We start from the raw sequence: 12079 nt of genomic DNA on the forward strand, positions 1-12079 counted from the left end.
TCGGAGAAGGGCGGGATATAAATGGAATTAAAATAAAATAAATAAAAATAAATAAATAAATAAATTTGTTTCAGAGTTAATCCTGGGGTGTAAACTATTCTGGCCTGAGGGAAGTGGATAGGACCCAAAATGGGATGGGAGTTGTATCCTGCCCTATCTGAGATATTTAGTGGTAGTGTTTCATATTCTCTCCTATTCTCTCATCTCAGTTAAAAATATGGTGGATTAGAACAAGAAAAGGCACTTACTTGTCTCACTGGATAAAATAGGGCATTTGTGAAAGAACAAGAGGCAAAATAACTAACGATACTTGCTATCAAGATAACCCAAACTTTTCTGCAGATGGATTGCATAGAGCAAGCCATAGAAATGGAACCCTGATAGGACAGGATCTTATAAATATGAAATGTTATTTCATTTCTGAAAACGGTCATTTGCTTTTCCATCTTCTTTCCTATTTGAGAATAGAGTTTGTTTCATGGATCTGCCTATTTCTCTTCCCCTGTCCCTCCCTCATATCCATGTTCTTAGCTTCCTTATAATGAGAAAGGCAGATCTTGCTGGTGGTCACCAATCATTTGTGCTAAAAATTAAGATGTTTCTCAAATTGTCTAGGCTGTTAAGATCGAACAAACTGCTTCTTGTTATTCCTTCATGTCTCTTAGCCCAAGGATCTATTTGCATCATGCATTCTGTTTATCACTTGTTCCTTTTATTTTGTATCTTTTGTTCTTTTCCCTATAATAGCTACACCATTGCTTGTTACCGGCCTTTTTCATCTTTCAATTAACTTATTTAAGTCCCAGATAAGCCATTGTAATTGGATTTTCTAAATTAGCTAAAAATAAAGCAAGAAGTAGTAATGTAATTTCTCTAAAAACAGAATTCTGTTTGTGTGTGTGTGTGTGTGTGTTGTGTGTGTGTGTGTGTAAGATAGTTTAGACCAGTGATGGCGAACCTTTCAGAGACCGAGAGTGAGTGCCCAAACTGCAACCCAAAACCCACTTATGTATTGTTGGGTGCTGGGTGGGCGTGACCCATTGGCTGGGTGTGGCCCATTGGCTGGGTGTGCCCCATTGGGTGGGCGTGGCCCATTGGGTGGGCATGGCTGCAGTGGTAACGGCAGACTGGGTGGGACTAAAAAGTTCAATCAATCAATTCCAACTTTACGAGATCTTTTTTTCCCTGTGAGAAGTTGAAATTGATTGATTGAACCTTTTTTTTTTTGCACACGGCAGTGGAGGCCTAAAGCAAAAAGGTTTTATAAAACCTAGCTGAAGGCCTAGGACTGGGGCGACAGCGTGCTTGCCCACTGAGAGGGCTCTGCATGCCACCTATGGCACACATGTCATAGGTTCGCCACCACGGGTCTAGACCCCTAAATCATAAGAAACTTATAAATGAAAAACTACCTTCTCGACAGACAATGCATCATGCTTGCAAAGAATAAGAAGCTAAAAAAAATAGATTCTCTCTCAGATCAGCTTTCTATCTTCCAGATTGGACCGGCTGGGAAATCAGACCTGCCTCCCATTGATGGACCCACAGATATGGACCGGGGTCCTATCTTGCCTGTCCCTCTGGGGATTCGCCCTGTTCTGAGCAAATACCGAGTAGAGGTAATGTGAATTCTTTTGATAACTATTGTGAGTTTGTAAGTATCTCTTTAGCACAAAATCCTTATAGCAGATCATAAACTGGTGGCTCGCTTTGGAAAACTGTTTTTATCTATCTATCTATCCATCTGTCTGTCTATCTATCTATCTATCTATCTATCTATCTATCTATCTATCTATCTATCTATCTATCTATGCTGCACATTTCCCCTATAAGGCGATTCTAAGTGGTTTTGTGAACTGGCAGAGGTATCTTGCCTTTATCTTCAAAAGCAGAGTCGATTACTGGGCACAGATTTGCAATCTTCTGTATGTTTGTGTGTGCTTAGATTTTTGTATATATACTGTATGTCCCCACATGAAGTCACATGAAATAAAACAAAAAGAGAGCTTGGAAGATATAATTACATATATACAATCATGAACAAAAGCATCATGGACAACTTATGAATAGTAATTTAGCTGTGAGTTAAATAAATATCAGAGCAAGAATTTCAACAATTTAGAATACATTTTTTGAAACCTTTAACATTTCGGCCCTTGTTTTATAACTAACTAAATGGAGGCTTTCCTTTCAATGCACATAGGAGTTTTAGGGCAACAGTGTTCATTATGAGGAAATTGGTCCATTGTTTCTTAAGCTCCTTAAGTTTCCTGGTAACATTTCTTACATTGTCTTCTTATATTTCTTAAACATGTATATTAATTGGATTTGCATTGTTTGCATCCTTGGTTTCTTTGTCTTTTTGGTGTTTCCAATTGTCTAACCATTATAGACTTCTCTTTTAATCTCTGATTCAACTTTCTTCTAGATTTTGTTTTGGGGATTGAGAGACCTGAAGCGAGTGAACTTAGCCCAGGTGGATAGACCTCGAGTGGACATTGAATGTGCTGGAAGAGGGGTCCAGTCATCTCTCATCCAGAACTATAAGAAAAATCCCAATTTTAGCACTTTGGTCAAATGGTTTGAAGTGGTGAGTTTTTCTCCCTTCTTGGAAGCAGCATAAGGAAGAAGGGAATTGAAATGACAGCCCTGATGGATCCCAACATAATCTAACCCAGCATTCTGTAGGTATCATTTTAGATGCTCACAATGAAGTGGCCTACTCCCACTGTTGCATTCTGAAATCCATGGAAAGATAGAAATTTCATGTCCTGTCCATCTTCTTATCCTTTCCTAGGGCTTCCTTCCCAGCATATACTGACCCCATTCTCCATAATGTGAGCATAGTAAATGGCATGAGGCTGAAATTTTAGACTATGTGGAATACATGTGCTCTTGCAATATTTCCTAAGGTTTTCCTATTGTAAAATGACACTGAAAAGCATGACATTTGTGTAACCCTCACTCTCACTTCCCGGACAGTAGTAGAATACTTGTAATTCAAGGACATCACATATTTCTTTGGCTATAATACTAAAACAATGTAGGTGAAAAATCAGATTAGAAATTCAAGTACATTTCTCATAAGACGTTGGTGGCCTAACTATGCCCAAGGCAATAACAATGTTAAGGCTAACCAGATATCGGCCTGACCCATATCTATTTACCAAAGGCTGGTTAACTGGTCTTGGAAGCAGACAATGTTTTGATGAGTTGCAGATTCAGCTGTGTACAAAGCTCTCACTGATCATCCAATAGACGTCTTTGGCAGAGAATTTGATCCTCCTTGGCTGCAGCCTTACTTTTACATACCTGGCAAAGGCCCCTTAGAAATAAGTAGGTTTTACATTTAAGACATGCATAGAGCTGTGCTGTTAATGCAGAATCTGATTATAATTTTACTGCCAAAAGTGGTATGCAAATATTTATACTTACAAATAGCCATTATATATAAAAGGAAGGATTCAAAAATGCATTTTATGCCTTGCAGCATTAATCTTACAATAATAGCTTTCATACCCTTCAGCAATAAATAGTTCCCTCCCCCAAATTTAGATGTCATAATTAAATCTTAATTTACCCAGTGTATTCATATTCTAAATATCAAATTCTTATGAAAATTTGGCAAACTTCATATTTGGCATAGATTGTATCATTCAGCACAAGGCAAAACACTTGATCAGCTGGTCAACAGCTCAACCAGGTTAGATATGCATTAGGTATGACAAGTTGACCTCTCTTAATAGCTGTTTGAGTATCCCCAAAATTTCTGTTTGAAAGTATTTTAGCTCACTCTGGCAATGATTCTTGTACATAAAGAAGAGGAGAGCTGACTAATAAGAACCAGAAAACAAACAATGAACTCTCCAAAGGTGCAGAGGATCTATTGAAGTTTATTTTTCCCAGTCCCTTAAGCATTCACAAACTGGGTTTGAAAATAAGAACAGACTTTTAGAATTTATGCAATCCAAACTAAGAATTCAACATTCAAAATAACATACTTAACCAAGGAGACAAACTCTTCAGAAGTTGCAGTTTGAAACTTTCTCTTCTGCTTTCTCAACAATAGTCACAAAAAAGACTGTTATGAAGCCTGTGAGGAAGATTTTACAGTTTAAGGAACCAGCTCTCTTCTGTGCCTTAATACCTTGTTGAATCAAGCCAGGCAGTGTAAAAGAGTGATGGAGTTTGTTTGTACAGGCCTGATAAGCTTAATTCAGTAGGTATTTTCTCTGGAGATTTCTATTTGTTAACCTCTGTATCTATCATCTTCCTAAACCTTCTTCTCTCACACCTACTCCTTTGTCAGAACAGCTTTAATGCTCCATAGCATTAAGAGTCTACAGCTAGTCATATTCTGCTGCTGTGATTTACCTCCCCCAAAGTCTGGTGTTTTCCCTTCACTATTCTCATTAGAAAGTCCAATTATGTTGTGAATTTGGAATATTCCAAATGTTATATCTAGTTACAAATACCATACATATCAAGAAAAAAAACTATGGGAAAACCTTAAGAGCTATTGTGAGTATTAGCCAAGGTTATTTATTTATTTATTTAGATTTATATACCGCCCTTCTCCAAGGACTCAGGGCAGTGTACAGGGCAATTAAAACGCTATAAACAACACACAATGTATAAAAATTAAAATAAGATTAAATCAAATAGCCCTAAACAATAAATACATTCTAAAATTTAAAATGTTTAAAATTTAAACTCAAAATCCAATCCCTAAGTCCAGGCCGGCCTGTTCAAACAACCAAGTCTTCAGGTCGCGGCGAAACGAGCGAAGGTCAGGAGCCACCCGGAGCTCAACTGGAAGCTGATTCCAGCGGGCAGGCACGCCCACAGAGAATGCTCTCCCCCTGGGAGCTGCCAGTCGACATTCCCTGACCAAAGGCACCCTGAGGAGGCCCTCTCTGTGGGAGCGCACAGGGCGATGGGAAGTTAATGCCGGCAAGAGGTGCTCCCGTAAATAAGGTTAGCAGGCTAAAGTTCTTCAGATATTTAGACAACTCACTAATCTTGCCGGTGTTAACCATGCTAGCTAAAACTAATGGTAGTTGAAATCCAAAACTTCTGGAGAGCATTCAGGATGCCTATTTTAGCGATACAGAAAATATATTAAGCTTGATAAATCCATAGACTTTATTTATAAAGCAGTTTTGTTGTTTCTGTGCCTCTTTCTTAAATGCCAGAACCTGATCAATATCCATGACTTGTATTTATTTTTATTTTCAGGATCTGCCTGAAAATGAACTCCTACATCCACCCCTCAATATTCGTGTGGTGGATTGTCGTGCCTTTGGGCGTTACACCCTTGTGGGAAGCCATGCTGTCAATTCTTTACGGAAGTTCATCTATAGACCTCCAGATAAGAAGTCTCAGCACTGGAGCACTGCAGGTAGGGAATCAAAGAGAATTCATGCTATGGGAATAGATGGCAGGAGAAGATCAACTTATGGACTGGTTGTTTTCATTGGCCAAGGGCATGACGTATTAATACATTCTAAGTATCCAGATGAAAAAATAGAAGAGAATATTTGTAGCTCAGGGTTCAATTGTGGAGTCCTTGGTGCTCTTTGAGCATGGTTGTTTTCTAGCAAATGTTTCCTTACCAAACTAGGTAACCTCATCAATACACTGCACTGGTGATGATGATGTTACCTAGTTTCATAATGAAATGTCTGCAAGAAAACATCCAAGCTCAGAGAGCACCAAGGAATCCAGATGATAGTTTGCTGGCACAGAAGAAAATGGGAAATCTGAGGGTGAATGGCAAATTGCTCTTCATAACAAGATGTTGAAGAGATTATGTTCAAATCTCACAACAGATAAGGTTTCTAGCTGAGTTCAGTCAACACTCTAAATTTAGTTGAAATAGGATTGAGCAAATTCAGAGTGTTAGGAGATATTGTCTTAAGCACATTATGTGAATTAGTCTCTAATAGCAAAACATAATATAATTTATTTGTTCAGACACAGAAGATTATGGGAACATTTAATTATATTTTGTTATTTCAAGTTTTAAGTTTTAGTGTGTTAGGAGAGTCGTTCTTATGTTAGCCTTAAGAAACAAAGATGTTGCATATCTATGACTTTGCTTCTTCAACCTAACGTGGCAATATTGATAATGGCTATACTTAAATTATTCCAATATTTGGCCAAGAGATATACTTAGTGGAATTAGAAAATCAGCTATGTAACACAAAACGATTGTGGTGATAGATGAGCCCATCACAGTGACTACATATATTCAATGTTTTGCTTCTTACTATTGTGAGGGTTTTTTTTCCTTTTAAACCCCAAGTTCCTCCTCAATTTCTTCTACATTTTTTCAACCAGATTTTCATTCTTCAATGTTATCTACTTTATCTCATCTTCAGACAACTTCCATGCTAAAATATTTCATATATCTGTGCTCTCTCTCTTTCTCTTTCCTGTCTGTGCCTATTATGCACTCTTGTTTTTTCCCTATTTATTTATTTTCTGTCCAGCTAAACTTATGAACGCCTATGTGACTCTTGCAAATGGGGGGCCCTACTCTCACCCCACAGGTGAAATTGTGGTTAACATGGAGCCAGAGGTTCCCATCAAGAAGATGGAGACCATGGTGAAGTTGGAAGCGGTAAGAGGGGTCAAGGATGAGTTACAGAAGTCCTAAAGGGTTTGATGCATGGCACCCAGAAGATTGAATCTCTGAACAGTCTTTCATTCAAATAATGAAGTCTGGGTTTGGTCCTTTCCATCTGTCTCTTGTTTTTCTCCTTCTGCTCCTATCCTTGTTGGAAAATTGCTGTGTGTAATTTACAGCTCAGTTTACATTCAGCAAATGCCCAGAAACTATGGTTGGGTCTATCCATGTGTTGTGAGATTAAGGACTTTTTATAATGTCTTCTGACTACTAGTTGATATTCATCGATACACTCTGCCTTCTGCCTATCTATTCTAGTATTGTTGTTATAGTCCTTTCACTGTATGTGGTAGATTAAGGGTCTCAAAACTTGTAGACTTCAATCCCCAGAATTCCTCATCCAGCCATACTACAAGTCTTAAAGTGGCCAAGTTTGGAGACCCCTATTGTAGATAACTTCTGTATTTTACTTCTTGGGCTACTGAGTCTGATCTTTGGTTCACTAAAATGATTTAGAGGCTTTAGTTGATTTGTGTGCTATACTGATTTGTGTGCTATGGTGATGCCTTCTGGGTATAATAATCTGTTGATAGTTTCTGAGATGGTTTTGATGTATGTAATGTTATCCTTTTTGTAGCTTTTAGTGGTTGTAATATAATGGTTTGAGAGTCAAGCACTTTTTGATAAAGTTGTGTGGATATCCATTTTGTTGAAAGATGTCGTACAGCTGGTTTGTTTTTGTTTTTTCTGGTGTTCTGGGTTACTGTGATGTCTTTGTACTTATCTGAATAATGTCTTACCTAGCTCCTCTTGTGGAAAGCTGGACTGTAATTTTGGTAATGGAATACCTGGTTAGTGTGGATTGTTTTTCGATAGACTTGCATTTCTAATTTGCCATCACTACCTCTGGAAGTGTAGTATGTTGTTTTCTTCTTCCCTTGTGAATTTTATTCCTTTGAAGATGTTGTTGATTTTTTCATGTGTCTTCTATAGTTGTTCCTTTTTATTATGAGGGCGTTGTCTGCATACTGGATCCATTCTTTTAGTTGTTATCTGTGGAAGTGCTACAGTTTCCAGACGCTGCATTATGATCTCTGCTATGAGTCCCAAGAGTGGTGATCTCATGAGTGTTCCTCTGATTTGTTGGTATATTAATTCATCAGTTGTGTTTTGATTGCTCACAATTTGAGCAAAGGTACCTTTTGGAGGTGGAGAGCACCTCTTGCCCTTATGAAGCCTTGGGGATTACAGAAATGGGCAAAGGGTACAAACCACACCCTTTCTCTCATATTGATGCACACTATATACTTAGAATTCCTGGAAAATGATACATGATTGAAGTCCGCCTCCCCCCACCAGTCCCCCCCCAACACGTCCTTAAGTGTGCCTTAAGTTTTTCTTGCCTATTTGTAATGGAATATTCATGTGAAAAACTGTTGGGTAGCAGAGGTCTTAACCTACTCCTTCTCAAGTTCTCTGTTTCCTACCTGTGAGTGGTTAGTTCCCCCTATTAGAGTATGCCGTGTCCATTTTCTACATTTGACAGTCTGCCCCAAAACTCAAGCATGATGCTTTTTCCATGTGACAATTGGAAAAGCTGAAAAATAGGAGTTCTGTCTCATACTCAAATGCACAGGGCACACTTTCCAATGATGGTGTATCTGAGAAAGAAACCAAAAAACCTCTCCTAATTTTAGAAATAGTGGTAAACTTAACTACCAGTGGTCTTTTTAATATCAAAGTGATATTTCTATACATGTACTTAACCACATCTCCTCATCTGCACTTCCCTCCATCCCTCACTTATTGGGAAGTGGGGGTTAATTAAAAAACACAGTTCAATCAGGGAACATTACAACACTCAAAACAACATGGAACAAAATGTTCAGACCAAATTTCAAAACAGAAAGGTTTTTATTTAGACCTTTGAACACTTGAACCCACTATTTTGAACTCAGAACTGTTACCAGATGTGCTCAAGAAACATGACACAAGAATTTCTCCAAATATACCGTATATCCACCACAGACCAAACGGTGTGTTCTGATTAATTGAGGTTCAGTAATGACACATAAAATGTTCCAATTCCACTTAAAATACTTTTAATAACAAAACCCATTTAAATTTAGTATGTACCATTTGGAATTGAGTGGTGGTGTTTTTGTTTTAATATGAATAACAAAAGCAAATATATAATTAATATTAATTATCTTAGTAGGGAAAATTAGCAATCAGTTTCAAGAGACTGAAGAGCATCACAGTGCCGAACAGTAAAACAAAACAAAAAGAGAATGAATTGGGTTTTGGTGCATCTGAATGATTTTTGGAGTTACCAGCTGCTGATTGCTTTCATTCTGTCCTTATTACCAATGAGGATTGGTAATAATTATTATTACCAATGATTATTGATAATAATTATTACCAATGAGGAGTAGAGCCCATGTGAACAATATATACCTTTATATATATTGCAACAGGCAATATCAGAATGAAAGAAGGCAAGGGAGGGAGAAAGAGAAAGAAAGTCTTGGAAAGCAGCCAGAAAAACCCAATGCAGTTCTAGGATGCATCAACACATCAACAGAAGGATAGTATCAAGACCATGTGAAGAGTTATTACTGCTTTATATTGCTTTCTTAAGACCACACTAGGAATACTACATCCAATTTTGGTTGCCCTGATATAAAAAAGATGTTGAGACTCTGGAAAGAGCACAGAGAAGAGCAACAAAGATGATTAGAGGTCTGGAGACTAAAACATATAAGGAACAGTCACAGGAATTGGCTATATCTAGTTTAATGAAAAGAAGGACTGGGGGTGATACGATAGCAGTCCTCCAATAGTTAAGGGGCTGCCACAAAGAAGAGGGGGGGTCAACCTATTCTCCAAAGCACCTGACAGCAAGATAAGAAATAATGGATGGAAGCTTAACAAAGAGAGATCCAATTTGAAACTAAGGAGAAATTTCCTGAGAGAACAATTCATCAATGGAACAGCTTGCCTCCAGGAGTTGTGGATGCTCCATCATTGGAGGTTTTCAAGAAGAGTTTGGACAACTATTTCTCTGAAATGGTATAGGGTCAAGCTATTCTCCAAAGCACCTGAAAGCAGGACAAGAAGCAACGGATGGAAACTAGTCAAGGAGAGAAGCAACCTAGAACTAAGGAGAAACTTCCTAGAACAATTAACCAGTGGAACAACCTGCCTCCAGAGGTGGTGAATGCTCCAACACTGGAGGTTTTTAAGAAGAGACTGGACAGCCATTTGCCTGAAATGGTATAAGGTTTTCTGTCTGAGCAGGGGATTGGACTAGATGACCTCCAAGGTCCCTTCCAACATTACTACTACTACTACTACTACTACTATTATTATTATTATTATTATTATTATTATTATTATTATTATTATTATTATTATTATTATTATCTTCAAGGTCCCTTCCAACTCTGTTATTGTATAATTCTGTAAAAGCAGTTTTGGGAATAAAAGGAGTAGTGGAGACTCCACATAGTCTTGCTTACCTGGCAGCCGAAAATGAGGCAAAAATGGGGCTTTAAAGTTCGCATCCTGCATAGAGTCTAGTCAGTGGAATGTATAAAAAAACTTGTTGGCTTGTTGCATTCAGTTAAAGGGCAGAATACAAATGGATAATCATATCTTGGGAACTGGGTTGAAAGTGTGGAAACTTCATTTCAGAGAAGAAATCTGGAAAGACAGGTAAAGCATTCAGAGGATTGTTTTTGTAGAATCCTGTTAATCTATCTCAAGATTAATTGAAGAAAGGCGAACTAGGTCTGATCCACATGACAGCATTTTAATTATAGTGGTCAATGAAACTTTGAGATTCAATTCCTACACCACTCTGTCTGAAATAATTTAGATTGTTCTGAATGTCCCTTGAAGCATAGCAAATTCTTTTTAATTGATGGGAGCAAATGACTTCTTCTCTGAGTTTTTCTCTATTTTGCTGTTCAAGTCAAGGACTCGAAACCATTGGCTTTCTGAGCAAGTAGTAACTGATGTGCCAACCATCAAGGGAGTTTCCTAGCCAGGTGAAATCTACAGGCCTAAATGCATAATGGATGGCTGTGCCTGGAACGTTGTTTGGAAGAGTCTACCTATCTAGAAAAAACCAGGACCATCAAGAATGATTGAGTATCCTGATTTGGGAGTGCAATTTGGATTAGCCTATTGTCTCAGCAGCCTTTTTGCAAGCATTCCCACAATATGTTCTCAGAATGATAAATGTGTCTATTGGGCCCAAAACTCTGGGCTTCTTCCCCTTCACTGATTTATGACACTTTGGCTTCTCCAAAGGCATTATTTAAATTCAGGGTGTTTGTGGGCATGAATAATATTTAAATAATGTTTATCACCCTTCGAAATGCCTGACCTTCCTGGTTACCTATCAGTAAAGAAGCTCATATTTTTTAAACAAACATAGTGCATGAAATGGGATGGGGAGTGGGGGGAAAACATTGACAAGCAAATTCTGTTCTGGTATTTAGGGAGCGGTGTGCATTCTGTTAGTCCTGACATATTTAGTATGACATATAGATTATCTCCACATGCTTTCCTAGTTTATGATTTTCTTTACCAGAGGAACTTTTTTTTTTCCTTTTGCACTTCCATCAACATTAAATACCATTGCAAGACTTTCGCAATGCAGATCTTCCTATGCCTGACCTTCCTGGTTACCTATCAGTAAAGAAGCTCATATTTTTTTAAACAAACATAGTGCATGAAATGGGATGGGGAGGGGGGGAAACATTGACAAGCAAATTCTGTTCTGGTATTTAGGGAGCGGTGTGCATTCTGTTAGTCCTGACATATTTAGTATGACATATAGATTATCTCCACATGCTTTCCTAGTTTATGATTTTCTTTACCAGAGGAACTTTTTTTCCTTTTGCACTTCCATGAACATTAAATTCCATTGCAAGACTTTCGCAATGCAGATCTTCCTATCCCCCAGAATGACCTTTGATTTCTATATTACCCCTTGGGAGGCTTCTCCAAAGTCATACTGGGAAGAGTGCTTACTTCATGCTTTTCAAATCAAACATTTTGGCAAGTATTGAAACAGTAAATACTTTCAAAGTGAGTGTCTTCCTTACAGAATGTTTTTGAGTTTGGCATGTTTTACCCAGTTGATGGTGAACAGCTGGATGACAAGAAAAATGGAGGGGTGGGAGAGGGGCAGGACACCTTTCCCCAACCAGGTGCCCTGCACTCAGAATGCCAGAACTCAGAGAATCCCTAGTCACTGTGAGAAGAATTGATATTGTTCCAAAACATCTGAAGGCATCAGATGGAGAAGACTATTCAAGGGACATGAAGAGCAAGTGGTAAAGAGTTTCAGTGAATCTGTGGCCCAGTGTTTGCTTATATGTGCTATAAAAGATTTGTGAATTGATGATGCTACATAAAGCATAAAAATAAAATCAA

General features: G+C 38.1%; 1 protein-coding gene across 1 annotated transcript in view; it reads left to right on the top strand.

Annotated features, from left to right (window-relative positions):
• OTOF (otoferlin) overlaps window positions 1-12079 on the top strand; it is a gene marked incomplete at both ends in the record, with an annotated part of 162620 nt that overhangs the window by 126210 nt on the left and 24331 nt on the right. Inside the window, 4 exons of the mRNA XM_083378964.1 lie at window positions 1500-1619; window positions 2429-2590; window positions 5239-5401; window positions 6495-6625. Coding sequence (XP_083235090.1) covers window positions 1500-1619; window positions 2429-2590; window positions 5239-5401; window positions 6495-6625 — 576 coding nt within the window. The remainder of the gene's footprint in view (window positions 1-1499; window positions 1620-2428; window positions 2591-5238; window positions 5402-6494; window positions 6626-12079) is intronic.

This window comes from Vipera ursinii, assembly GCF_947247035.1.
Source record: "Vipera ursinii genome assembly, chromosome: 1".
Taxonomy (NCBI): Eukaryota; Metazoa; Chordata; class Lepidosauria; order Squamata; family Viperidae; genus Vipera; species Vipera ursinii.